This window comes from Drosophila navojoa, chromosome 4, assembly GCF_054131105.1.
Source record: "Drosophila navojoa isolate 15081-1374.11 chromosome 4, UAZ_NAV_1.0, whole genome shotgun sequence".
NCBI classification, from domain to species: domain Eukaryota; kingdom Metazoa; phylum Arthropoda; class Insecta; order Diptera; family Drosophilidae; genus Drosophila; species Drosophila navojoa.
Genome location: NC_142892.1, coordinates 966,751 through 994,563, shown reverse-complemented (window position 1 = coordinate 994,563; position 27,813 = coordinate 966,751). Strand labels below are relative to the sequence as shown.

At 40.5% G+C, this 27,813-nt stretch overlaps 1 protein-coding gene and 3 long non-coding RNA genes across 8 annotated transcripts in view; 2 read left to right on the top strand and 2 right to left on the bottom strand.

The window, feature by feature from the left end:
- Positions 1 to 27,813, bottom strand: part of LOC149091303 (uncharacterized) — a 194,739-nt gene that overhangs the window by 1,549 nt on the left and 165,377 nt on the right. The gene's annotated exons all lie outside the window — the stretch shown is intronic.
- Positions 1,408 to 3,326, top strand: LOC149091305 (uncharacterized). Its single transcript, XR_016196763.1, has 2 exons — positions 1,408 to 1,492; positions 1,524 to 3,326. It is a non-coding gene; the product is annotated as an uncharacterized LOC149091305 (long non-coding RNA).
- Positions 3,541 to 27,790, bottom strand: Pdk1 (Phosphoinositide-dependent kinase 1). 5 transcript variants are annotated; one of them, XM_089259994.1, is made up of 6 exons: positions 27,591 to 27,790; positions 13,642 to 14,134; positions 13,179 to 13,541; positions 4,916 to 6,100; positions 4,564 to 4,838; positions 3,541 to 4,067 (listed from the first exon to the last, which is right to left on the bottom strand). In XM_089259994.1, exons 1-6 carry the CDS (start codon positions 27,597 to 27,599, stop codon positions 3,669 to 3,671), a joined length of 2,724 nt encoding a protein of 907 aa, XP_089116120.1. In that variant the 5' UTR covers positions 27,600 to 27,790; the 3' UTR covers positions 3,541 to 3,668. The 5 variants fall into 5 exon arrangements, with proteins under 5 accessions (XP_089116120.1, XP_089116118.1, XP_030241744.1 ...); XM_089259992.1 differs by lacking the exon at positions 27,591 to 27,790 and adding an exon at positions 21,481 to 23,134; XM_030385884.2 differs by lacking the exon at positions 27,591 to 27,790 and adding an exon at positions 18,389 to 18,632.
- On the top strand, positions 17,301 to 20,628 carry LOC149091304 (uncharacterized). Its single transcript, XR_016196765.1, has 2 exons — positions 17,301 to 17,667; positions 17,757 to 20,628. It is a non-coding gene; the product is annotated as an uncharacterized LOC149091304 (long non-coding RNA).

Genomic DNA, 27,813 nt, shown 5'->3' with positions numbered 1-27,813 from the left:
AAACGGAGTTCCTTGTGGTGTTTGCCAATTGGATACTAATTGGATTTATTTAATACTAGATTATATATATAACACACTCTTTCACTCTCTCACACACACATTCCGTAAATTCCTTGCCATCTTTGCCAATTGTATTCTAACTAGAATGCCCCAACGCCAATTGGATTCCATTGAAGTTTCGATTTCAACATAACCTTACATATAAATCGTATACATTTGCCCAGGCCTAAGAAACTTTACGCAACTCTCGCAAGTATTTAGTATATATATATGTATGTGTGTGTGTGTGTGTCATTGTGTACATATATATTTCGTTATGATAGGGGAGATATCGACAAAGTTTAGGATCTAAACTCTTCTACTGGTTCACTAGGCACTTTCTTCTTCTTCTTCCTTTGACAGAGCTGCAAAAATGAGATATTTCTAATGGGTATCGTAAGAATGGTGTATATGTTGGAGTCCAGAATTCTATATATATACGTATGTCTGTATATGGGCTTTAGGATTGGCTACATCCTCACTCTCAAGTCTGTGTGGACTTTGGTTATAGGTACTGCAGCACATAAAGGAGTCGAAATCAAATGAAAAACTTTTCAGGTATACCTTTGTATAATACCAATACGAGAGCTTCTACAGAGAGAGATATTTTAGATATATCTGATGTCTCGTTCGCTGCTTGGAAACAAACTCATAGTTCTCTATTTGTATCTTTGCAGTGCTACAACTGTTGACAACTTTCTATCTCTCTCTGTCCTTTCCTCTCTGTCTCTCTTGATCTCTAGAGAGTTCTGCAAAGGTATTATAGCTTCGGTTATCCGAGGATTGCTCCAACTCTATCTCTCTTTTTCTTTCAATTGATCTGCACTCATTTTCTCTGTTGTTCCTTTTCTCTGCTCTTCTCTTTCTTAAATAGACATCTACTTTTTCGCTCAGTGTAGTTTTTTACAGTGTTGTTGTTGTTGTTGTCGAAACCTATGCTTAAGTTCTCTAGATTTTGCAATTTGCATTTTGTATGTGGGAAGGGGGGAAAATGTTTGGATGATGGAACTATAATGGAAGTATTTGTCATCTCCTTCATCATCGAGCTTTCTGCTTCTTCTCTTTTTTGTCGAATTCTAAGTAAAAACGCAGCCAATTTTGTGAACCAAAGCGAAATAAAAACAATTTTTTCATAATTTTTTTTTTGTAGTTTTTGAAAATTTTATGTTTTTTCATTAATATATTTTGTTTTTGTTTGATTTTGTTTTTTAATTTGTAATTTTTAATGATACGTTCTCAATTTGTTTTTCTTCTTCTTGTATTTTTTGTAACCAATTTAATTTAATTTATACATATATATAAATAAATATATATATATATATATATATATATATATATATATATATATATATATATATATATATATATATATATATATATATATATATATATATATAGATGTGTGTACCGTTATATATACATATATATGCTATGTGTGTGTGTGTGTGTGTGTGTGTGTGTGTGTGTGTGTGTGTGTGTGTGAGTGTGTTTATAATAATTTACATAATTTGCTCTCACTATTTAGTTTGTTGTTTGTTTTTGTTTTTGCTTACATAACTCTCTTTGCGATTTAATAAATTATACAATTTTTGTTAAGCTTAGTTCATAATTTAGTTTAATTTAATTAATTTTAATTGAATTAATTGTATACTTGCGTAACTTAACTGTACTATATATACGTGTATATATATATATAGGTAAATTGCTGCTACGGCCACGCCCATCATTGAAAACAAATGTGGGACGCGATATGTATGTACAAATGTATTTTTTGCTTTCTTTCATAACCACTCTCTCGCTCTCGCTCTCGCTCGCTCTTCCTCTCACAGGCTTAAGTCTAAGTAGTTTGAGTGTGTGTGTGTGTGTGTGTGTGTATGTATGTAGGTGTGTTGTAGGGGGCGTGGTCTAGGCATAACTTAGGCTTTACAATTCAACTAAATACGCGCGAGTTTTAGAAACTTTTTTCCATTTTTTTATAAACCAAAAAAATTAATTTATATTTCATTAATTTTTTATAGTTAAATTATTTTTTTGTTTAATTTATTTAAAATTCAATTTTTATACCTGTTTTTGCATTACTTTTCAAGCTAACTTTACACTGCTCTATCCCTATCTCTTTCTCTCTTACTCTGTCTTATGCGAAGCAAAAACACAACAAAAATTACACAAAATCATAAATACAAATATTATATATATATAGTTTTTTTTTTTTTTTTTTTGCATGAAAAGCCAAATTTAATTTTAACTAAATTTTTTTTACATAATATTTTTTTTTTTCTTGTATTTATATATTTTTTATTTTTAGTTTTCTTTGTTTTTGTGTTGCTTGCATAAATTTTTTTTTTTATTTATTTTTTTTTTATATAGTTTCTCAAAGTCTTATACGTTTCTTTATAGGGCAAAAAAGCATTTCATATAAATTAAATTAATGAAATCAAAAACAAACAAAAATTTGAACAAAAATTCTTACTAGAACATTTTTTTTTTTTTGAGCGTGCGCTGTGTGGCGCCATCTAGTGTCGCCCGCGTTAAGCTACGGTTATTCTATTCTCTCTTTCTCATCGTTTTAGGCATTTGTTTTAGTTCGCTTTAGACGTGCGCATATAGCTAATGTACAGTTATTCTATACATATACATATACATATATAGAATTATGTTTACATAAATATATATGTATATATATTAGATTTACATAGATTACAATTTACAGTTAGGCGACAGAAAAACAACACACTCTCCCTTTTTAAATATTAATGTATGTATGTGTGTGTGTATATATAAATATTTTTTACAGTTATACAATTTTACATATACATATACATATACATATATATCATTTGCTAGTTTTGAATACAATTTGAATATAATCTAGTTTAGTTTTAGTTTAGCTTATGTTGCCCCACTGTGCTGTGGCCGCTGCCCAATGGCGCCGCAGCTTTAGCTTCTCTTCTTCTTCCACTTCTGTAATTCATTTAAATTGTGACTAACTACGAGCTAAAAAAAATTTGTTTTTAAACTATGCCTACCAGCTGCTGGCGCCATCTATCGCTGCAAACAGGCACTAACTTGTGCGCAGCTCGCCTGCACAGTGGGACATAAACATTTATAATTTGTTGTTTTTTTTTTTTGCATTTTTTGTTTTTTTTTTTTTATAAATATATGTTTATGTTTATGTGTTTGTGGTAATAATTTAATTTAATTTAAATTAATTTAGTTTAAATTTAATTTAAATTTATTTATATATATATTTTTTATACGTACTTCTGCTTATAATTGTATTCTATATATGTTTTTTTTTTAGTTTTACACTCCCTCTCACCCCACTCTTTCTCTCTTTTTCTCTGTCTATGTCTCACCCACCCTCTCTCTATTTTTATATATGCACAAATTGATCAAACATTCAGACGAGAGACGAGCACGAAAATTAAATTGTTAATTTGATATTTCAACAAATTTCGACACATTCCTTGCATTTCTAACTTATTTCTCAGTGTGTATGTGTGTATGTATTTATGGGTGTGTAGGTTTCTTCTAGGTGTTTGTTGTTTGCACTAAATTTCAACTAAATTAGAATTTAATTTGCATTTAAATCTAAATAACGACAACAGTCACGACACGTGTTCAGCTGTTCAATTGGACGCTGTCTTTTTGCCCCTCACTGTTGTTGTTGTTGTTGTTGCTGCTGCCGATGTTGTTGTTGCTGTTGCTGTTGCTGTTGTTTCCATTTGCTGTCGCTGCGCCGGCGAACTTCGCCGCGCTGTCGGCGAACTGTTGTTGGAGGCAGGCGAATTCGTATTGCCGACGATGGCGAGGCTATTGCTGCTGCCGCCCGTCGAGCAGGCGAACGAGGAGATGCTCGTCGTCGCAGTCGACGTCGCCGCTGCTGCATCGCTGGCGCCACCTGTTGTCGTCGCCGGCGTTGAGCTAAGGGCCTGATCGCCGTAGCACAATTTCGACATGTTATCAATTGCCTCGACCCACTGTATGGCAAAGCCTTGGGGATCGTCCAGATAGTAGGTGCGATTGGGCTGCAAATAGAGAGAGAAAGAGAGAGAGAGCGTAAGAGATCGTGTAACTGTATGCAAAGCACAGCAACTGGTTAGAGTTATGCATATGTATGTATATATGTATGGGTGTGTATGCGAATGAAAAAGTGTGACCGAAAGCCATTAAAAACTATTGTCATTTAATGCGTTTTTTTTTTTTGTCGTGTTTTATCTGCGTTGCGTGTGCAGTTTTCAATGTCGCATATAATTGAGTTATTTATTGTTGTTGTTGTTGTTGAGTCGTAAACACGTGCCGTCGCTATAAACTGGACCCTCTATGTATGTGTGTGTGTGCTTGTAGGTGTTGTTCTTTTTTTTTATGACACTTGACGTCATCATTAGTGGCTGTGGTTCAACAAACTGTCAACAGCTGCGACTGCCACAAGCAACACCAATATAAATAGGCCCAGAGCCAATAAACGCGGAATGACAACAACAGCAACAGAAATACCACAAAAGATACTAGAAAGCAATTTACCGTGTGCACGAAGAAGATCTTGAAGTTCTTGACCTCCGCTCGCAGCTCCGGGCTCCAGGGTATCTCGCCCTTCTTGATCATCTGCACGGGATCGATGTAGATGAGGCGCGGCCCCGTCGTCAGCAGCAGCATCCGCTTCCGGGCGAACAGACCCTTGCGCTTGTTCACCAGGCCGCGCTTCAGGATCACCTCGCCGTCGGCAAACGAATGCCATTTGTCAGACTTTTGTGCCTCGAGCCGCTGCTGCTTCTGAGCGTCGCTCAAGTCAAAGGAATCTAAAGGAACAGAGAGAGAGAGAGCGAGGTCATTAGTAATGCATTCCAGTATTCCAACATTCCAGTGCAACACTTACTTTTCGCCGTGGACGGCTTGTGGGCGGGCGCTGCGGCACTGCTGCCCACGCCCAGCTCGGCGCTAAGCAAGCGCGTGATCTGCCGCTCGTCCAGTCCCGGCTCCAGATCCCCGCTGATGGGCAGATTGTAGCTGACGCCATTGCCTGTGCATATCGCATCATCTTGGCTGACTCCGGGCAGGTAGGGGTAGATGGGAGGCGGCGTCTGCTGGCGCAACGTTTGCCAGTCGATGCCGGCGAAGAAGGGATGCGCCCGGATGCTCTCGTAGTAGCCGAACTCGTCTTGGGCGCCCAAGCGCTCGCGGGGATCAATCTTGAGTAGCCGCCTCACCAGGTCCTCGGCGTCCTTGTCGAATCCCTGGGGAAAGTCCACGGCACAGCTGAGGATCTCCTTGAAGATGACGTAGTCGTTGCTGCCCCTGAACGGCGGCAGGCCCGATATCATCTGATAGATGATGCAGCCGAGTGCCCAGAGATCGGCGGCTGGTGTGATCGGCGCGTTCTGCAGCACTTCCGGGGAGACGTACTGAGCGGTGCCCACGAAGCTACCGCGGCGCGCTCGCATGCCAGGGTATCGCCGGCGATTGCTGCGCACTCCCTCGCCATTGGCCGTCGGCGCCTCCTCGTCCTCGTTGTCCTCGTCCTCGTAGTCGTAATACAAGCGCCTGTCGTCCTGCTCCTCCTCCTCCAGCTCATCGTACAGCTCTTCGCTGTCCTCGTCGTCGTCGTCGGAGCTGCGCGCCGAGCGCCGACGTCGCTGGCCCTCGCAGCTGCCGGTGCTGGCGAGCAGATCCGCCGCCTGTAGGCGCTCGCGCGGGGTCATGACCTTGGCGGAACCGAAGTCGGCGATCAGCGTGTGCATGTCCTCGTCCAGCAGAATGTTCTCCGGCTTGAGATCGCGATGGACCACGTTGCGGCGGTGCATGTGCTCGCAGGCGAGCAGCAGCTCGGCCGCGTAGTGGCGCGTGCAGGCGGCGTCGAAGCTGCCGACGCGGTTGATGTAGGGCAGGAGATCGCCCTTGCGGGCGTATGTCATCACAAAGTAGAGGGAACGCTGGTCTTGGAACGTGCAAGAGAGATTGACGAAGCCTGGAACACTGGTCATCATGTGCATGACTTCGCGCTCTCTCCTAATGTAGTCCTGTTTGTGCTCTCGCAGTATCAGGCGCTTCTCGCACACTTTGACTGCAAGCAGAGAGAATAACAAAGAGAACGGATTAGTTGAATGTGAAAAACAGCTGAGCGCGCAGCAATGAAAAGAGCCGCATTGACAGTAACTGTAAAATTCCAATAGAGATTTTGCTCAGCGATAGCATAAGGAATGCACACGCACACATACACAAATGAAAAGAGATGAGAGTACAACGTATACATTCGCGCACAGGCGACACTGTTGCGCCCTACTACCTTTTGACACAATGGTGACCATCTCGAAATTTCGTATACATATACACAAGTGTGTCTGCATGGGTGTATGCTCAGCTCAGCTGTGCAGGCGACAACTTTGTCAGCGCTGTAAAACCTCACTCAACCAACTATCTAACTAGCAAGCTTTGATTTATGTCGCCTGTGCCCCCGTGGCTCTCGTCGCCTTTTCTGCTTTGATTTAATTTCGCTTTGCTTGTATATACATACATATATGTATGTATATGTGTGTCTGTGTTTTGCTGTTCTTGTTTCAATTTGGCATACATATTCCTCGTGTGATTTATTGAAATGAATGCAAGAGAGAGAGAGAGAGCGAGCTCGCGAGCAACGGACAATAAGGGAAGACACAGTAGTGGAAGATAAAAAAAAGGAATTTGTTCAAATTGCTAAATTAACAGGCGACAATGGCGAAGGCAGCGGCGGTGGCAGCGACGGCGACGTAGCCAGCGGCAGCAGCAACGAAAGCGAGCGCGGTTTGGGAACTTGTTTGCAGTTACCCCGCGCGCTCGCTCTCATATACTTCGGTTGTCTTTGCTGCTCCCTAAGAAATTCTAAACTGGTTGTTGAACTGCACACACACAAGCACACATTAAGCTTGGCTGTGGAATCAGTTGGCATTGAAACATTTATTGAGCAAAAAAACAAAGAAAAGAAATATGCATGTATGTATGTATGTATGTGAAATGTTGGAGATTTGGCCTATACTAAAGACGAAGAGAGGCAGAGAGAGGAGAATAGGTTAACGGCGCTTTTCCCACTATGAGTTATGTCTACTTGTGTGCTTTGTTCTTCAGTTTATTTTGCAATTTGCAATCTGCGGCAATTTCAAGTGGAATAAAGATTATCGTGCAGAAAAATTGTGAAAAACGAAAAGAAAACAAAAACTTAAACCCAAAATTTGTTGATTTGCGAAAAAGCGAATAAACAACGTTCAATATAATAAATTACGTTCACTATATCTCTTAAATATGTATGCCCCAAGTGTGTGTGTATAGGCAATAGAAAATACAAATATTAAATTTGGTTTTGTTTCTGCTTTTTTTTTATACATACATATGCATATATACATATGTATGTACATATATTTTTTGCCTTTTATCAAGATCGCAACTGAATTTTGTTTTGTAGTCTAGAAAACAAATCAGGGGCAGATAAGCTGTCGAGTGACACACACACAAACATAAACACACACTCATATGCATACACAGACGCGTTCTAACGGTGAAAAACAGCCGCAATTATAAGATTAACACAAATAAAAATCCGTGCGCGATTTTTTTATGCGTTTTAAATTTCCCATGCCAAAAAAAATGCGAGACACGGCAAAAAAAAGTGCGTAAAAATAAAATTGACCTTGAAATTGTTGCCGCTAATTTTTTTCTTTTTTGTTTTGTGTGTGCAAATTGTGTGATTTTTTTTTTCTGATTGGAAATGGATTGTATTGGAAATGAGTGCGCGTGTATTTTGCCTCTTGCTTTTTGCTATTTTCTTTTGGTTTTTGGATTTAATTGAAAAGTTGTCGCATTATTTATTTTAATTTTTGCGCGCCGTTTGTTAAGCTGCGTTTAAAAAAATTAACTTTTTTCAATTTTATTCTGGTGGGTTTAATGCCCTGATAAGACGACGAAAGCACAGCCTTGAACTTGATGTGGTGGCAGCGGCAGCGCAAGTGCAAAAAGCAAAAAAAAAAAAAAAAAATTATTATAATAAAACATAAAAAAAAGTAACAGAAGCACACATAAGTAAATAGCAGCTGGCGAAAACAAAAAGAAGAACAAGAATACAGCATAAATATTTGCCCAATGTTCCAAGCGTGTGTTTGCCCCACTGATCTGAGCGAGCGCGTCTGAGCGAGAGAGCTAAATTCCAAAATAAATGCAGTCCATACACACACACACACGCTCGCATAGAGACACTCGTGCATAAGTGCATATGTATATGTGCGCGTGCATTACAACTTGTTGCGTCTCGAATGGAATGCAGCACAACGAGTTTGATAGAGAGAGCGAGAGAGAGAAACTGCAATGCAGTGGGAGACATAAATTGCAATAGTAACCAGTTGGTGTGGAGTCAAACGATTCTATAAATAAGACAGAAGACTCAACTGGAGGACAATGACCAAAAAAACCAATGAAAATAGAAAACTGTACACAGAAGCAGCAAGCAGCAGCAAATGCTGCTGGATGACATTCCAGACAATGCACACAGAGTTAGAGAGCGAGAGAGCGCCAAAAGTCATAGTTAGTTAATTGGGCGCAAGGCCGTTTGGGTATGTTTTGGAATTGGAACACGTTAAACAGGAAGTCTGTCGAGGTGTTTGAACTGCAGCAAGACAGTGTAAATAAAGATCAGAGAGAGAGAGAGAGAGAGGGAGAGCAAAAGGAACTAAGATGCAAACGCAGGCAAGACCACAGTAAGTATGTATGTCGGTGTACGTGTGTTTGTATTTGATTTTTATTTGTTTGGGGTGCAATGCTTGCTTTATTATGACCGCTGTTGCTCCAGTGGAAAAATTTTGTCTGGAAATGTCTTTTGATTTGTCTGAGAGGTGGGCAGGGTGGTACGGGGCGTGGTTTGGCGAGGTGTTCTGCAATAAAACTGATTACTCGCGTCTGATAAAAGCGAAAAAGTAACTCCGCCAAAAAGCGACCCACGCGACTTTTTTTTAATGCTCTTACGTTTAATTTATTGTCACGACGGCGAATTGACATATAAAACTGACACAAAGATTGTGAATTCGCCGCGGCGAATCAAAATTGTGTATGTGTGCCATTTCGCATTGTTTCGCATTTCAATTTCATTAATTAGAGACTGCCGCCCAAAATTGGCAAAGAACATTGGCGGCGGCGTTTCTCTCTCCTCCTACTCCACATCCTCCACCTACAGCATTCTCCTCCTCGCTCTGTCACTCTTTGGCATCATGCTTGCTCATCATGTGACGTAATTTGACGTTTCGCTTGAAACTCATTTAAATATGTCGCGCATAAGCAAACAGCTTATGACAGGAGCAAGAAGAAGAGGAAGAAGCAGCATAGGCAAAGGCAGAGCACGGCTCACAGGTAGCAACAGAACAGGAGTAGTTTTAGTCGAAGGAAGGCTCGTAGAATGGGCGGAATGTGGGAAAGTGGAATATGGCAAAGAGCGCGCCTCTCATTATTGCTGCTGTCGGCTGAGTCATAACAGTTCTGTTGTTGTTTTACTGTTATTGTTGTTGCATGCCAAGTTTATTGCCCTCTGGGCAGTGGGAGACGGAGGGGGCACCAACGACATGTTGACGGCACGCAAAGGTCCTTCTTCCTTATTTTTTTTTATTTTTTGAATTTGGTTGTTAAACAAACGACAATTTGCACAACAAGTGAGCAGCAGATAGTGCTATCTTACTCTCTCTCTCTCACTGTCCCATACTCCTTTATTTACATGTACTATGTGTGTGTTTGTGTGGAATAATAAAAACAAGGCCAAGGCACAGGCAGCAGCCGACTTCCTGGCGCGACTTAATTCGCTCGTAAAAACAGAGAGGAGGAGCGAGTGGGGGCAAGGGAGGGGTAGCTTAGCAGGCCTTTTGCCACGTGGCTCCATACTTAACAAACGGCAGCTGCAGTACATAAAAACAAAATGTGTATTCACGCAGGTGCAAACAGAAGAAGCAGCAGAAGCAGAAATGGCAACAGAACAAACATTGTTATGAAACAAGAGCTAAGAAGGACATGCGAAGAGGATACGAGTTGAATGAACCAAACTAATACGAAAGAAAGCAAAAGAGTAAGCGAGACAGTCAGAGGGAGATAGAGAGAGCGAGCTGAGGTTAAATACCCTTAAGACAGCTGCGACTGCGCAGCAGCTGCTGCTGTAATTAAAAATAACACACGAAGCATAGAGGAACACGAGAAAAAGGAGCGCTGAAAAAGTAACAAGACAAGACAAGAGAGCAGCGAGCAGAGTCGGAAGGAGGGAGACAAGCGAAAAGAGCGCTAAAATACATTTTTGCAAGTTCAGTGGCCAAATAAAAGTGTGGGAAAAAAATTAGAGTAGATTTCAGTGTGCTTGCCTGTGTATGTGTGAGATATGGGAAGTTTTGAGAGCATGGAATATGGGAAGTTTTGAGTAAGCAGTTCAATGTCCGATCATACAGATATACATACATACATACATATGCATGTGTCTGTGAAAATAACAGTGCATTCCAGTAACAAGTTGCAGTTCGTCGATGCGTAGGTGCGACAACTTCCCAGTGTGAGCATGATTAAAAAGAAAAGCAACAGCTGCTGCAGCTGCGCAGGATTAGAGCGAACGAGCGAACAGCACGCGTTGAGGCTTGAAGAAAGACAAGACAAATCTCTCAGGTAAGAAAAACGGCTACACACAACACAGCTGCGCGCAACAATAATTAAACACGAACTCACACACATACATACATACATATGTATGTATGTATATACGCATTCGTTTTTACTAGCAATGATGAAATAGCACAGCAGACAATGTGAAAATGCGTAAAAAGAATTTGCGTAGCGCGTCAAATAGACGCCACAAAGCAACAGCACACACACATACACATTCGCAAGTACACTTATGTACATGCGTCTCGCTCTCTCTCTCTATCTCTTCACTGCTTACCTCTCACGCATGTGACAAAATGAAAACGAAAACGAATTTCGTTGCGTTCATTGCGAATGAACGTGCCATGGTGGAAGGGTGAGGGGGTATGTAGGAATAGCAACTGCGACTGCGACACAGAGTGGGCGTTACAGTTGGCAACATGTTTGCAGACAAGTCCATAAAAATGTTTATAAGCAAATTAAGAGCAACAACAATAATTGTGATTCAAGCTGAATTCGGTTTGCGCTCGGTTCCATTGGAAAATGTGTGCTAATAAAGCACAATAATAATAATAATAATAAACAAAAACAAAAAAGGTACAAAACATATGTTGACCTTCAAAAAGTGTGAGTGCAATAAACAAATGTCAATGTTTTTCTTATTATTGTTATTTTGTTGTTTTTGTTTTTTCAATAGCCAAAGTCGAAAGTGCAAAGTCATTTCGAGCTGATGTAAATGTTAATTTTCCAGTAAATGTAAATGAGATGGAAGATAACAGCAGAAGCTGCTGCTGCTGAGCTGCTGTTACGACTGTATACGACTGTTCTTCTGCCATTTATTTTTAGACACAAATTGAGCCTCCTGACAGACAGCAAAACAACAGTTACCGCACACCCACTCTTGCGCGCTCGCTCGCTCCTAAGCGCCCTGCACGCAAAGTAAGCACATAAACAGTGCTGTATTCTCTCTCTCTCTCTCAGTCTTTGTCTCCCCTACCTTCTTTACATGCACCTGATGCAGCCTCTGCTACTGCTACTGTTGTTGTCCCGTTATACTTGTGCTTTATCGGCAACAACAAACTGAAAAAAGTCAAAAGCTTATTGCAGACACGCGCCGTTTGCGCGCGTTTCACTTGTTTTTGTTATTTCGCATTAAAAGAAAATATAAAACAAGAGTGGAGTGAGGAGCGGGGGGAGTACAGAAATAAAATGCATACAATGCAATTTGCAGCTGCGTTTGCATTTGCAAGCAGCGCGCGACACGTGCCAAAGCCGCGACTTTGTTAGTTTATTGATTTACCGTTGTTGTTGCTGGCGCAAAATCTGAAAGCAAATTGGCTTAGCACAAAAATAAACAGCAAATTGCATGCAAGCGCCACGCCAGCGAGAGAGAGAGAGAGAAAGAGAGAGGGAGAGAGATATGCATGCGCTTAGATAGTTATTGTTGCTGCGGAACATAGAAAGTGAAACGTGAGACGCGAAAGGGAGGCGGGCGCCGTTCCGTTCCTGTGCTGCCCACCTCTCTCGCTCGCACTGACGCAACAGCAGCAGCAGCTGATCTTGAGCGACATCAGCTTTGCGCCTGCTGTGCGGTCTTTTTGTTTCAATCGATAAACAAACAAATTACAACAACAACAACAGCAACAATATTAATAATAGAGCAAAAACTGTCGTCAATTGCGTGCGGGCGTCGCTGTCAGCGTTATCACAGCAGAGGAGACGACGACGACGTCGACGTCGACGTCGCTGTTGCTATTGTTGATGTGTTGATTATCAAAAGACGTCAAAGACAGCGCAAAGTATGGGTGCCTGTGTGTATGTGTGCGTGTGTGTTGCCCCTATTCATAGCTTTTGTGTGAGATAAAAATGCCATTAGGCTAAGTCTTGGGCTGTGCGAGCTGTGATGAAATTTCCAATAAATATGTATATATGCATGAATATTTATACATCAAAACAAACTCGACTGAGCCGAGTGAACAGCAAATGAGCGAGCGAGAGGGCGATAGATGCACGTGATTGCCGCGTGACCAGCAAAATACATGTATGGGATTATCAGCAACATTTCTATATGTTGGCGTCTCTCTCACTCTCTTCCTCCCTGCTGCCTGTCTTTGACAACTTTGTCGCCTGGCGCATAGCATTCGCATAGCATTTGCCAGCCGACACAAATGCAAGAAACGTTTTCACAGCAGCAACAGCTGGTTTCAGTTTCAGTTTGCTTTCGTCTCTCTCTCTCTCTCTCTCTGTTTGTGTGTGTTTTGATTTGTTGGCAGCCGCTGCCACAGCAGCAGGTGACTTGCGTTGGCGTTGGCGTTGGCGCCGTCTGCATTTGCGACCGCATTTCGCGCTAGTTACTCGCCGGCGCCAAGCAGCCCCACAAATGCTGTCAATGCGGCTGGGCGTGTGGGAGGGGGGGGGAGGCTTAGTACAGGTGTGAATGAATAAAATTCAAATTCAAATGCAAACACTCGGCCAGCCAGTCAATCATTCAATCAATATCTTGGTACGCTACTCACTTGCATACTCTCGACGCGAGTGTATGTCCACGGCCAGGTAAACCATGCTGAAGCTGCCCTCGCCAATGTAACGGCCAAAGATGAAATCGTTGGGCGAACGGCGAGGAGGCGGCGCGACTTGTTGTTGTTGTTGTTGTTGCTGCTGCTGCTGCTGCTGTTGTTGTTGTTGTTGTGGTTGCTGTTGTGCAGCTGTAGGCGCTTGCTCCTGTTGCTGTTGCTGCTCCTGTTGCTGTTGCTGCTGCTGCTGCTGCAGCTGACGTTGGTACGACGGCGACTCTCGACAACACATTCTAATGCGCTGCGGCGTTGACACAACTGACGAACTGTTGCTGGCCACGGCTGCTGCCAGCGGCGAAGTATAGCCTGAGAGAGCAAGATAGACAAAGAGAGACCGAGAGAGAGAGAGAGAGTGTGCGTTAGTGCGTGAGCAAATTGTTGCTAAAAAACACCAAATCTTGCTTACCGTTTGTCAGATACATGTTGCTGCGGCAATAGCTGCGATTGTTGCTGCCGCTGTTGCTGTTGTTATTGGTTGTGTTGTTGTTGTTGTTCTCTGTATGGCCAGCAGGCGTTGCTGCTGTGATTGTTGCTGTTGCTGCTGTTGCTGAGACAGCGCCGCAGCCGCAGGTGTGGTGTTGCTGTAGTTGTTGCTGCTGTTGCTGTTGCTGCAGACGCGTCGCTGTCGTCATAGCGCCCACAACAACCAGCTTAAGGGCTGAGAAATTTGACTCACTTAACGAAACGGCAGTTGTGGCTTTTTCTTTTGGCATCGCCGGCATTGTTGTTGCCGTTGTGTTTAGTTGTTGTTGCTGCTGCTGCTGCTGCTGCTGCTGCTCGATGCTGTTGGCAGCAACGTTGCTGCTGCTGCTACTGCTCGAGGCAGAGACGACAACGGCGGCGGCGGCTGCAATGCTCGCGGCGCTGCTTGGCGATTGTAACTGCTGTGTACCGTTAATCTGCAAGAGAGAGCATAGAGAACAGGAAGACTGTGAGTGAGAGAGCGCGGATCGAATATGGAGTAATAATCAATCAGTGTGTGTGTGCGTGCGTGTGTGTGTGTGTGTGAGTTGATTTTGAGAACGCAATAAATTAGCGCGCAGTCGCGACCAGCCTAAAACGTAAAGTAAAAACTCAGCAAAAACAAAAACAAAGCGACAAAGCGGAACTTGAAAGAGAGCCACAATAGCAGAACAGGTCCCACACACACACACACACACACAGACACACACACACACATGCTGAGAGTGCAACAGAGACAGATAGCTATTTATTTGAGCTTTTTAGGCCTATGCTTTAGGCGCTGCTTCTGCTGCCGTCGCCATTGACGTCAAGTTCAAACTTGCCATTCGCTGTCTCGCTTGCACGCCTTGGCTGGCCATTGATGTTGTTGTTGTTGTTCCGGGTTCAAGGACTTGGCTAGCATAAAAATCTAATCAAGTTCATTGCCCACCTGTTTACATTTCTATTAACTATCGAGAATCGAGGTGAAGAAATCGCTTTACTGTGGCGTGATCCGAGCGGATCGGGTGCGGACTTGGGGCGCTGGGAGGGGGGCTTAGGGGTATAGGGTTGGCCCAGACGTCGTCGCGTTGTCTGCGACGGGTTTTTTTTTCCTGCCGCTATCGTAAAAACGCAAAATTATCAAATTATGCAAAGCGAATGCAAAACAAAAGCAAAGAGCGCAAATTCAAATCAAACAAAAACAAAACAGAATTTCAATAAAAACAAGGTGATCAAATGCGTCAATGAAAGTCAGCAGCAGCCGCAGCAGCGACTAATTCAAGTCGAAATCCACAATGGAAAAATGGAACCGAGCTTCGAGCACACAAAGAAATGTGTACGTACAACTTGGCCTTTTTACAGGGTATAGTGAATTGGTAATCAACGAAAACAAATGCCAAACTGAATGGAATCGATGCTAAAGCAAGTGCTGCTCGAGCTCACTTTCTATAGGTCGCTTTCGATTGGCAAATCGCGTTTTTGACCCCAGGGAACCTGGGCTCTATACTAGCTAGATTGTTCAGACTTGCCGTGTATATATACTATTAGGCAACAATCTATCAATATTATATGCGTACGCTTAACAACTATGCAGCTGTACAAGTTTTGGGAAAATTACAGGGTATAGTCGAGCAAACTTGACGTATTTCAGGGTATCTATATAGTCAATACTTGAGATTCATGCCGAGGGAAACAAGTTTTCAGATTATTTTGTATTGCCGACTATTCCAAGAATTGAGTTTTTAAATGCAATATACAGGGTATCGAATTATCCAATAACAAATGAATTAAATATATATTTATTGTCTTTTTATATACAATTTATATATATATTTATTTTTGAACTCTGCCGCAGCCTAGTTTTATTTGGATTTCGACATTTTGTAGCTCGAATCTGATTTTCGATGCGATTTGATTTGATTTCTGATTTGATCTTAACTTTTTGCTAATTAGCTACATTTCGGGCCGCATCTGCGTCACAGAGCCAAACTGGTTAAAAACCCATCAAAAAATAATATATATAACACAAGCATATTGAATGGAGAAGAAGCAGAAAGAGTAACAGGAAATGTCAGCGACAACAAATTGCCAGATCTGATTAATATATATGTACATAAGTATATTTATATACATTATTATGTTCTGTATGATCGGCTGATTGAAGCTTGTCAGCTTCTGCAGTACACTGAGCGAAAAGGGCAGAAGTTAGGAATGCTTAATAAATGTATTCCACTTGTAATTTATTTCATTTTAAAGGCATTTTTATACTACATTATATATAGATTCTCATTCTATTCATACATCACATACAAGCCCATCTTTTCTGCCAGTGTATCTAGCAGAAATATTTGGAAAATTTTCAAATGAAAGCGAAGAAGAAAAATTAACAACAACAACAACAACTGGAACGCGCCCCCTCGTTTGGGGCGTATGCGTGGGCGTGCTTAGCACAGAAAACATATGACCGAACCAGGGGGTATACCCTCTCTCTCTCTCTCTCTCTCTCTTCCCACACACACACACACACACACACACACACACACACACACACACACACACACACACACACACACACACACACACACATGCATGCATGCTCTATATATACCTATAGATCTATATATATATATATTCTAATGCGATCCGATCTCTGTCGTCGTCGTCGTCGTCGCCGTCGTCTAGACGAAAATGACATTTAAATGAATCTATTTTATTGTCGCTTCGTCGCCATTTCAACACAGAAGCCCACCTACCGCTGCCACGCCCCCTTCTCGCCCACTTTGATTTTATAAATAAAAATGTTGTTCGTCTAGCCAATTGAGAGAAAATAGCAGCAAAAAAAAATAGAAAAAAAAAACGAAAATAAAGAAAAGAAATGCAAAAAACTGCAGTGGAAGCGACGTCGGGGAGAGATTGGATGAAGGCGGCACTACAAGGTGTCTATTGGCAGCCTCAAAAAGCAAAAATTGCGCTAGATATACGTAGACATAGACCGAGAGAGAGAGCAAAAGAGACAGGGATAGAGGAATATATAAACAAAAGTGTTTATTTAAACATAAACATGAAGAGCATTAACTATAAAAGAAAATAGATAGATATATCAGGTATATAGAAGATTATATTTCGATTTGGTTGCATGGAACGTGTTGTTCAGCACGTAAGCCCAAAAGAGAAAGAAAAGACTGAAGTTAAGCCGAGAGTGACGGACCAAAAGATACCAGACATAAGTGTCTATAACTGTGATTGGTATTACGAAAATGACACGAGTTACCAGACATAAAAAAAAAATACGATAAACTCACTCTGAAGTTCCAGCTATGGGACCTGAGAACTAGTATTAGTTACAGCTGTTCAATCGAAACAAGTTAGACTAGTAATAGCAGAGATCTGAGCTATATGAACTAGTCTTAACTAGTCCAATCTACTCTTTCAAAGCCTTTATACTGTGTAAGCTAATATATATATTATTATAATAAAGATACTGAATTGGAATCTCAGAGTCATACTTATCATACCTATATATTATATCGTACTAGTCTATTCTACTCAGAATCACTTGAGAGCCAGACAAAATTCTTCTGAATGAAACTGTTAAGCAAATCAAATAATATCCGCCCCACTTTAATCCCCTCCTCGCTCTTGCTCACTCACTCACTTTCTCTATCCCACTCTCTAGCTGAAACACCTTTCACTTTTTTCTGGTATGCGTCTAATTTGTAAGAAAAACAAATTCGCTGAGAAGTGAAGAATTTCGCATGGAAAAATTTGCAAAAAAAAAAAAAATATTTTTGTTCAGCATTTTTTTGATGTGCGTGAAGCTATTTATAGATGAATTAAAGATACATTTGTTGTAGTTGTAGTTGTTGGGGAATCATGCGAGTGTATCTAAATTATTATAATTTCTTGTTTGTTTTTATTTCTATTTGATTTTTTTTTGGGGGGGCTCTGGCGACATGTTTAGCATAATTTGCGATGGACGTGAAGTGGGGTAGGTTTCGCTATAGACCTGGGGCAAAACCCGATCCAAGTTCTGTATACATATATGTATTTATGGTATATATATATAGATATATATAGATATAGTGATTTAATGATTCTACGATTTTACGATACCTGCATTGAGAGAATTCGAAATGAAGATGTGAGGCCCGCGGCTTCCTTTTTCGGCGGCAACGTGTAAATTTACTGAGCACCGAAGGTGCGACACAACAGCAATAAAAGGCAAAACAGAATGTTGAAAGAAAAGTGAAAAGAGTTGAACAAAACGGAGAAAACGATTTGAGCGTGTTACGATTTGGGATAAATAGTGACGCAGGATTGTTCGTATTCATAACTAAAGCAAGGCCTACTGCGAGCTAAATCAAAAACAAATCGAAGCAAAGCAAAGCAAAAACAAAAACAAAAACAAAAACAAAAAAAGAAATACACAAAAGTCGCACGTAAAACACTGTTGTTTTGATTCTGCCTCTTTCTGCTAAGCGGAAGTTGTAAAAATGCGCTTATGAATGAAAATGCACGCAATGCAAACACAAATACAAACGCAAGAGGCCCAACAACAAATTCAAAACAGAAAAGCAAATGCAAATGCAAACTGCAAACATTTCAATTGGAGTAAGCGAGTGAGCGAACGTTGGCTCACTCGCACTCGCATACACACACACACACGCCAAAGCTCGCTCGCTCGCTCTCTTCATCTCTGTTTGACTTACGTCGTTTACATTGGACGCGCGCTCTGTTTGTGTATTTTATGTTGTAATTGCGTTTTACGGTACAAATTCCAATGGGCCACGCACTGAGAGTCTGCCACACTTAGTAAGAAGAAGATGCGCGCGCGTATTTCCTTATCTGTGTGCGTGCGTGCCTGCGTGTGTGTGCCTGTGTGTGTATTTCATATATTTTTGCTTACACACAATTTCTCAGCACTTTTTCGCACTTTTAATATGTTTTCATAAAACTTACTTTAATTTATAATTATTTTTGACTTTTTCTATTAGACTTTCGCAAAGGCAAAAATTTCCACGACGAATGAACAGGAACACACACGAACAAGAAAACGATGACGACGTTGTTGTTGGCAGTATGTATGTATGTATATACATTTATATATGTGTGTGTATTTAGGAACTTCTTTTTAAGCTATTGAACGAATTTAGAGCGAAGCACAAAAACGTAATGAAAACGACACCACAAGCACAACAATTTATGAGACGAAAACTTTACTGCTGCTGCTGCTTCCTTTTATTTATTATTATTATTATTTTTTTTTTTATGTAATTTGTTTGGCCTTTTGCGGTGTATTATTTAATCGCACAGAGAGCAAAGCGCGAACACATATATTGATAATCAAAACATACATACACACACAAGTTTGGGGCGTTTCGCATGTATATATGAGTGTGTGTGTGTGTGTTTTTGTGTGCGTGCGTCTGTTTTGAGCGAAACGCGTGCACAATCGAAACGAAACGAAACGTCCGGTTTCAAAGCGTCACAAAAACTAATCAGAAGTGAAAAGCACAAAATGATGTGGGCCCCAACAAGCCAGCAGCAGGCAGCCGCAGCCGCAGCACCAGCGCACGAGAGAGCTCCGAATAGACCAACAGCAAGTGAGAGAGCGAGCCGAGTCAAGTCGAGCCGATTCGATGTTATATGCATAATGGGGCCAAAGCAGCGCAGCCGCCGCTCAATGAGATTTGTGGTTATTGTTGTTGCTCGGCTCGGTTGCTTCTGGCGCCTTCAATTTTTTTTTTTTTCTTTACAAGGCGAACAAGTTGTGCGTCAGGTCGTGAGAGCAAACAGAGGCAGAGAGAGAGAGAGAGAGAGAGAGAGCGCGCAAGCGAGCGAGCGAATGCACACAAGAGAACGAACCTAAGCGCCTGGTAATTGTAGGTTTTAATGCTTCATAATTGTTGTTGTTGCTGTCTGTATATATGTATGTACATACATACATATGTAATAGTGTCTAGGTTTTGCCGTAGACATAAATGGCATCCACATAACAATGCCCGCCGACCCCTTGCAGCTAAATGCTGCCTTCCACAACAATTCAATCCACACAGAGAAGAGAGAGAGAGAGAGAGAGAGAGCGCGCGCCAGCAAACGGTTTGTTTTCGTTGCTCTTTTTCTGTTTTTGTTTTAAAGAGGCACCCGCATTCCTAACTGTAAACAAGCAAGAAGAAGAATGCATGCGCTGCCGCTGCCTGGAAAAACTCGTTTTTCCCGCTGGAAAAATGTGTGCACACACACAAACACACGTGAAATACACAGCAACAAAAAAACAACACAAAAAGAATTTAAAGAATTTGTAGCCCACAAGAGAGCGCGTAAAACGACGTCGACTTCGAGATGTAAAAATAAACAACAAAACTCGGGTGGAAAAACACGAAGCATACACGCATACACACACACTCATGGATACGCACACGCATATCGAGCGTGCATAGGTAGACGAGACAAGGACAAGGAAGCGGAGAACAAAACAAAATGTATGTGTGTGCGTGTGTATGTGTTGAACGAAAACGAAGGCAAAAGACAAGACACAACACAGGAGACAATAATAACACTACTAAAAGCAACAACAACGACTGGGAAAAAGCCTGTAGTAAACAAAACAAATGGCGGGCGCGGCTGCGACGGCAACTGAGACGCCGACGGCGACGTCAACGTCAATGTAAATAAATATTATAAAATATGCATTGGTGTATGTGTGTGTGTGTGTGTGTGTGCCATGCACAAGTGAAAGGCACAAAAGGAAACAAAATGGGAGTGGGCAGAGCGGGAAGCTGGAGAACGGGCAACGTGCCGGGGCAAGGGAAGAGGAACAGAGGCCGATTACAGAGAAAATGAAATAAATAAATAAATTTATTTATTATTTAGTTGTTTTCGTCTTGCGCTCATTTTAATTGTCAATAAAATCAAACAACAAAAAAACAATTAAAATCAGCTGCCAGCAGCAAAACAATTTTTATTCTTATTTGTTTGTTTGTTTTGCTTAACAATCTAACAACAATTTGCTAAATATTTTTGATTTCGATTTTAGCAAAACTAAGACATGTATACACTTATTTTTAACATCTTTTATATATTACTGAACGTATAAATAAAATGTACTAAGTATAAAAATACAATTTCTTTTTAGTCAAGTTTCACAAAATAATTTTAACATTTTTATTATAGCATTATATTACATTTTTGTTTTTTATAGTTTATTTTTATTAATTTTTTTTTTCTTTTTGAGTTTTCTTATATTTATTATTATTTATATTTTTCTTGTTATATAAACTACTTTTTTATATATTTTTTTAATAGTTTACGTTTATTTTTGTTGATAAACAAAACTAATGTTTAGTTTTATTTTTTATTTATTAAGGGTATTGACAAAAAGTCAATTTTTGGTGGTACATTTTAGATTTTTTTTTTTTATTATTTTCCATTCATTATTTTTAATTAAGTATTTTTATTATTTATTTAATATTTTTTATTTATTTATTTAATATTTTTATATTGAATAAAAAAAATATACAAATAAATATAATTATTTTATGTATAAATATAATTTTTTTACAAACAGTAATTTTATAGCTTTTGTAATTTTCTCGAACTATTGAGAAATCGAAAATTTTCCAAGACAAAACTCGGGCAAAAGAAAACAAAATAAAATTTTCCCTAGCTTTCATTAGGGAATTACAACAATTTCCTTTAGGCCATAAAATAATGCACATATTTTGTGGATTATTATTATTATTATTATTATTTTTTTTTTAGGAGTCTTGGGTTGATCTGAAAAGTTGTGGTTTATATTTACCTTAATGGACTTTAATTTTCGCACAACAAAATTGTTGATTTTATTGGACCAGCTTTTGCATTTCATGAGTAGGCCGTTTCGGGGGCTGCGGGGCGGTGGGGGCTGTTGGATAGGAGCTTCGATCCTGAGCCAAACAGAGCGCACGCACGCACACACACACACGATTACCAACACGGACACTAGCACTGACACTGAACGTTACACGTTACAATGTAATGGGTTTTGTAATGTGTTTGTTTGGATTTCTTGAGAATTCAGTTTGCTTTTTTCCTTATTTATTTTGATTTGCTTTGAAGAGGTTCCGTTGTATTTGGTAGGCTCTTTGCCTTGGCTTGCATTTACTTCACCATTTCTTGAGTTTACAGTTAACATTTAACAGTTATTTTGGTTTTGACTGAGCGACGAAGAAATACAATAATATTTATGTTTTTGATAATTTGCTTCCTTTTACAGTTTGGCGAGCGCGTTGCGAAAAAAACTCAAAAGGAGAGTGTGTAATCGAATACACAGTGAAAACAAAAAACGAGAATAAACAGAAACGACAGCCGACAGGCGATTTATTTTGTTGGCCTGTTTGTTATATATTTTGCTGCTCGCGAAGCGCACTCCGAACCAAACGGTGAAAAGTTTTAAATGGTACTGAACGAGCTGGAATAAGACGCTAGCGAGTAAGCCACAGAAAATGTACACAGAGCTCTGCTACTACTGGCAAGTGAAACACACAAGCGCACACAGCCAGAGAGAGAGAGACAAGAGCCAAAGAGCGCGCGTTTCATTTCCAAATGTGTCGTCGGCTGTGCTTATGTGGACTGTGGGCCATTCGCTGTTCAATTGCAGTGCATCAAGTCTGCCAGTCCCTTAGTGTTTCGCACACTCACACGCATGGACATGAATTTATGTTCGGACAGCGACGCCGGCGCCAAAGCAGCGCATGCACCGTTAGAGGCATTGATCGTACGCAGTGCAAAGAGGAATAGCAGAACACCAGCGACGCTGTCCCAGCTTGCCCCTACGCCTATAGTGAGCTCTGATTTGCGTATAAAGAATCAATTAGCGTACCGTTATTTCGCCTTGCAGTTCGCTTGAACAGTTGTTGCATTACATATTTATGGGAAAATGACGCACTTGTTTTTGTGGCACAACTGTGACTCAGAGAGCATTTCTTTCTCGAGAGTTCGAGATTGTTACTCTCTTTCTACTTTTTCCCCATTGTGCATATTTGGATTTTGTTCGCTGCGCCCAATTAAAGACACAAATGGAATTTCAACTATTTGCCTCCGATCGAGCTGATCGCTCTGTGCGATTCATTCTGTTGCAACACATTCCACAGATACGCTCCACAATTCACTCGCGTGCTGTCGTTTTTCACAGAGTAAAGAGAGACACAGACGTTTCGTTTCCCATCTGTTTCTTGTTTTGGTTTCTATTTCAAAGTATGTGAGTGTGTGCAAAGCGCGCGCATTTTTCATGTCACTGTATGTGTAGAAATTCACTTGCTAGCTGCTGCGCTGCTCTCCTTTTACGTTTTACTATAAAACGAACGGAAGTTGAACATACTGATGAGCGAGAGGGCAAGCGTGCGAGTGCGAACGGGACGCAGCGAAAACAAAACATTAAATTTAAGGGGAAGCTTCATTTGAGGCCAGCAGCCGCTGCAGGCTGCACGGCCAGCAGCGCAGCGCAGCGCACAGTGCTGCTTATGTCGCAGTCAACGTGAATTGGTCACAATTTTTGGTAGCCGTTTTGATGTTGTCTTTCTTTCTGCTATCGCATAAGCTGAATGCATGTTGTATATGACTTTTCGTTGGTTTTTTTTTTTTTTTTTTTTTTTTTTTTTGCAGCAATCTAGAAATTTCACCTATGCGAATGTGTTTTATGCAGGCCCATAATCTATCTTAGCGATACGATTAGATAATTCTACTAAAATTAACCAATTGCTACGATATGACAGGCTCTCAAGATTATGGTGACGGCTCGAGTATAGTAATCACTCGAAAAAGGCAAATCAATTAAACGGGAAATTTTCCCAGAAACTCAAATTGGCATTTTCAGTTATAAATAACTGATATAACTGGTTCTTTTTGGTAGTAAAGTCAATAAGAACTATTTGGTAAACACTTTTAAATTTTTCCCATGTTTGTAAGTCGAGTTATGAAAGCTCTATTTATATTATCTTGTCATATTTTGACTCTTACGTATGACATAACTCTAGCATATGATAGAATATTATGAATTATGACCCTACAGACAGTTCCCGATAAGTTAGTCAATAAGGCGAAGTCAAAAACTCGAGTTATGAATAGGCTATAGAGTTAAAAATAGAATTTTATGCATAGACTGGTAAGCTGCAAAGTGTTTTACAACTGTGTGCCAAAAACTACCCTATTGGGATAACTGTTAACTGGGTCCGTTTGTCCGAATCTCGAGATAGCCATGAACTTGAGTCAAAACTTTGCAGAATCAAGTTCCACAGAGAACTTTTGCTAGTTATTACCAGTAACCAGTATTTACTTTTAGTTTTTATTAGGAATTTTGCGGTTTCTGAGTTCTGGAAACTCTCGAATCATAATATCAATTTGCAGTATCACTTGATTCATTTCATTCGGTTAGTTTTTATAGTTCACATATGTTTCTATTTGATGGTATTTGTGATTTATGCTTAAATGTTGATTTGTTTTAGGGGATTTTTTTTTTGTTATTTTTATTTTTAGCTAATTCATTTGTTAATGAACAAACAAAATTTGTTGTAGTTTTTTCTCTAAATTTTATTTGATATTTTAGCCAAAAATATTTAGGAAATTAGCATTTTTAATGGGGAACAAGACGAGACACAATGTCGCCTAGGCAAAAGCTAAAAAAATATTTCATTTGCATAAAAATCGTGCAAAGGCTGAAACAAAAATCTCGCTGGATATTGATTATTGATTCTAGTTTGTTGTTGTTGTTGTTGTAGTTCGGTAAGCATAAAACAAGAAATTCTCAAATGAAACTAGCTTAACACTGACTGACTGCACGATACTCGCTTTCGGTATAAAATAAAATTCTAGATTTCCCAGATGGATTCACGGATGGAAGGATGAAAAGAAAGACACATAGACAACAGCCTGACGGACTGAGAGACGTACAGAGCGACAGATAGAAGGAAGACAGATTATCTAAGGGCTCCACAGATATTTCAGTCCCAGTCCTAAGCCCATACACTCTCTCTTCGCTTCATAAACGGTCATCAAAACTGAAAAAAAAAGCTTCGCTCACGCATTCGTCGAATCATTAGCGCGAATTTCAAACTTGATAAATGAACGCGGCGCATATTTGCTTTTTCTAATTCTTCTTCTTGTATTTTTAGGTTTTTTCTTTTTTTAAATTTATTTATTTTAGTTTTGTTTGCATAGAGTTCACAGTTTTATAACGCTTTGATCACTTTGTTCACCTGTTCCGTTTAATTGGCTCGCGTTCGGAACCGGTTCCGAGTGAGTTTTTCGCCTGCTCTTTCGGTTTTCGATTTTCTGTTTGGTGTTTTGTGTCTCAATTGAACAGTTCACATTTAGTTATCACTAAGTTAGGCCCATTAATTTAGCTTTGACCCTGGGCTGATCTCTTGCCTCCTTTTTATAATGGCTAATTATGTATTTGATTTGGTATTTTGTGCAGTGAAAGCGCTCGGATTGGAATTTCTTGCCCAATCATTAGTTAACGAAATGGGGAATATTTGTCTATATCCATAATCACATTTACATTCATATTCATTCAAGCTGCAGGCGAAACAGATAGTTTCCATGGGCTGAAGGTCGTCACATCTCATAGTGACACGCAGACCTGTGCATAACTCGACTTCTGCTGAAGCAACTCACTTAAAATTTTCAGTGTATGTGTGGGAATAGGTGAATACAAAGTATGCCCAATTTCAGTCAGTTTGAGTTTAGCGAGAGCTAGTTACGGATATATATATATACATAGGTGATAATAGGAAATCTATTCCCAAGTGAATGCCACAAAAAAAAGAGAAATAAACATAATTTCATGAAAAGTTATTCATGTAAAGATATTTTCATATAGCTCTGATATTCATAGAGGAAATTGCCATAAAGCTTGGAGTGGAGCATTCAATTTGCAAAGTGTTTGGCGCCATGGGGCGTGAAAATGAAATTGGCGCCAAACGAATTTGCAACGCTCAATTTAAAATATAAAGTACAACTGTGTATTAATAAATTCTAAACGCAACGTAACTCTGTTCCGAATGGCATGGAGCACTACGAGCGACCCGCAGACCAATCGACCTGCGGGCGTACCTAAAAGATATTGCATAGCGCCTGCAATAAATAATTGACAGAGGCGCCAAACGAATGCACACCGTGGAACGAGGGGGGAGGGGGGGGGGGGGTGCGGGCGGCAGAGTGGGTGGGACAGCAGTTCCGATTGGCGGGAAAGTTCAACTCGAGAGAGTTTTTATTTTTTCTGTTTTTCTTTTTTTTTTTTACAAGTGCGGAAGAGCTGTCTATAGTTCATATTTGAGTGCGGGTTCAATTGGGGTATTATAGAAGAGATACCACTTTGGGGTAGTTACAGTTATGGAGAGGTATAAAACCCTAGAGTTTTATTACATGTGATTTTTCTTTAAGCACCATTTGGTATTTTCACATGAAAACGCAATTGAAATAATTTCTTGTTCTTAAATTTTGTAATTGCTTTGGCTAATTTTTAGTTAATTAGGCTGAGAAAACTAATTAAGTTATTGCCAACATACGTAGGCAGGTATATAGAGGTGATACCCTGTAAATGCTTTTAATTGAATGAATATATTTTATTCATACTTATATCAGATTTTATACGTGCTGGGAGTATTATGAGACATACATATACATAAATACTTTGTATGAGAATTGAATTTATTTACATTTCTCATTTATAAACATTAATGTTTTCATATCTCTCTCTCTCTCTCTCTCTCTTTTAATCCGTCCCTCTCATTGACTGAGCTGAGCCTTCCTCTTTCATTCTCTTTTTTCTCTCTCCAAACTCTCTTTTGAGTATTTATATTCTTATATTCTCTCTCTAGCTCTCTCTCTCTCTCTCACTCTTTCACTCTGTCCTTTTCTATGTATGTCTCTCTCACTATCTCTCTCTCTCTCTCTCTCACTCTCTCTCTCTCACTCTCTCTCTCACTCTCTCTCTCTCTCTCTCTCTCATAAGACCATCATATCAGTTATTCTTGCTTATTTTAATCTACTTTATACTTCTTCTTCTCTCTTTCTTTCAGTGTATCAGTAAAATTCTAAAGGAAAGCTGGCTTTGTGGAAAATTCTGGTAAGTTCTCTTTATCAATTTCAATTTCCTCAACTTAATGCGTTTACAGGGTATCCTTGCAGTCGTTACTCAATTGCCTCTGCGTTTGGCTTTTCCCTTTCGATTATTTTTTTTTTCTAGTGCTTTTCACCCATTTACGAGCATTTTCTTGAAGCGCAATTGATGATTGCATGAATATGTTTTCCAATTGCGTCGTAGCGAAAATGTTTGACCGTCTTTGCGAGAGGGGGCAGGGGCAGGGGCAGGGGCAGGGGCTGGTGCAGGGACAGGGGCTGAGGCAGGGCCAGGGCCAGGGCTGCGGCTGGGCGGCAGGAGATGAGGGGGCGGCAGTCGTGGGCGACACTTTGTTGGGTTTGTTGCTTTTCTTTATTTATTATTTTTTCATTCATTCTAGTTCTTTCTCAGCTGCTGTCGCTGCTGCTGCTGCTGCTTTGTGCTGCCTTCTGCTATGTTGTTGTTGTTGTTGTTGTTGTTGTTGTTGCTTCTGCTTTTTGCATGCAGCTGCGCAGCACTGACAGCTGCGACGACATGTGACCTTTCTATGGGGCGGCGGAGGCGTGGTGGCTGAAGGTGAGAGGGTTGAGCGCCATGTGTCTCTCGCTCTCGCTCACTCTCTCTCTCTCGCTCACTCTCTCTCTATGTGTGTGTGTTTGGCATTGTTTTGGCTGTGGCTGTGGCCAGTTTTTGTGCCGCGTTGCAGCTTTGACCTTTGCGCTGACATTTGTCGGTTCCAACCCCCCACCCCCCACCCCCCAGCCGCTCCTCCGCTGACCCAGCCGCCTTAATGACTTATAGCCTAGTATCACCTTGTTCATATCCTGCCTTGGGAATCCCTGCAGCCAGACATCGATGTGTGCAGACTTTGACCGCAAAATTCGCACAATTTTATTAGAATTCTATTTGTTGTCGTTGTTGTTGTTGTTGTTTGTTTGTTTTTTTTTTTGTATTTCGGGTTTCAAGAGTTCAAGAGCGCGCGTAATGTAAATGCAAACTGTCGCTGACCGACTGAGCTGCAGTTGGGCTGCAGCC

Excerpts from the sequence above, each read along its gene's own strand:
- Pdk1 (XM_089259992.1), bottom strand. The coding sequence starts at position 21,546 with ATGAAATGCAAAAGCTGGTCCAATAAAATCAACAATTTTGTTGTGCGA. Across the intron at positions 4,839-4,915 it reads CAAGCCGTCCACGGCGAAAA|ATTCCTTTGACTTGAGCGAC; the intron begins GTAAGTGTTGCA and ends CTGTTCCTTTAG. Across the intron at positions 4,068-4,563 it reads AGATCTTCTTCGTGCACACG|CCCAATCGCACCTACTATCT; the intron begins GTAAATTGCTTT and ends CTCTATTTGCAG.